The 803-nt window shown below is 65.5% G+C and overlaps 1 protein-coding gene across 1 annotated transcript in view; it reads left to right on the top strand.

Annotated features, from left to right (window-relative positions):
• The first annotated feature begins 616 nt into the window (after positions 1–616).
• TCF15 (transcription factor 15) overlaps positions 617–803 on the top strand; it is a 7,625-nt gene continuing 7,438 nt past the window's right edge. The window contains exon 1 of the mRNA XM_035005620.1: positions 617–798. Within this exon, the coding sequence (XP_034861511.1) occupies positions 678–798 (121 nt within the window). The 5' untranslated portion in view covers positions 617–677. The remainder of the gene's footprint in view (positions 799–803) is intronic.

Below are 803 nucleotides of genomic sequence, written 5' to 3'. Positions count from 1 at the left end.
TTTTTTTTTTTTTTAAGTTTGCTGTTGAGGATGTGACACTGTGGAATCCTTATTTGGAAAGGTTAGTGTTTCAGATCTCTAAGTGTTCTCCATGGACACCATCCCAATGCAGATTCCTGGGCCCCGTTCCCGACCTGCTGCATCAGAACGGGAGGAACCCGGGAATCTGTCATGCCAACAGCCCCCTTCCCTAATTCTCACACACAAGAAAGCTGCAGAACCACAGTATCAGAACGTGGGGGCGGGAAAACCCCGAGCTGGTTTCTCTGCAATCCTCTTTCCGAACGAGGAAACTGAAGCCGTGAGAGTCTCCCTGCGGGTCTAGACCGAAGATAAAGAGTCCAGATCCGGGCACACCCGACCCCAGCCACAGACCCCCCAGACACTTGCCCCGCTCGCCGGCGCGCACTGGAGCCTCCAGGGCGGGCCCCCTAGCTCCCGGGCTGCTTTCAACCTGGGGAACGGGGGCGGCGGGCGCTTCGCCATTGGCCGGGGCGCGAGGGGCGTCTCCCCATTGGCCAGGGCGGCGGCCTCCGCCCCCGCCGGGGCGGCCTCGTGAGTGGCCCCTCCCCGGCTATAAGGCGGCGGCCGGCGGGGCCGTGGGAGCGCGCGGGAGCGCACGGCGGGGCGCGGCAGACGCTGGGACGCGGCGCACCGAGGGACGCGGCCGGGCGCCCATGGCGTTCGCGCTGCTGCGCCCCGTCGGCGCGCACGTGCTGTATCCGGACGTGCGGCTGCTGAGCGAGGATGAGGAGAACCGCAGCGAGAGCGACGCGTCCGACCAGTCGTTCGGCTGCTGCGAG

This window comes from Mirounga leonina, unplaced genomic scaffold (assembly GCF_011800145.1).
Source record: "Mirounga leonina isolate KUSES-001 unplaced genomic scaffold, KU_Mleo_1.0 Mir_150, whole genome shotgun sequence".
NCBI classification, from domain to species: Eukaryota; Metazoa; Chordata; class Mammalia; order Carnivora; family Phocidae; genus Mirounga; species Mirounga leonina.
Note: the sequence above shows the minus strand (reverse complement) of the source record. Positions and strands in the feature narration are given on the sequence as shown.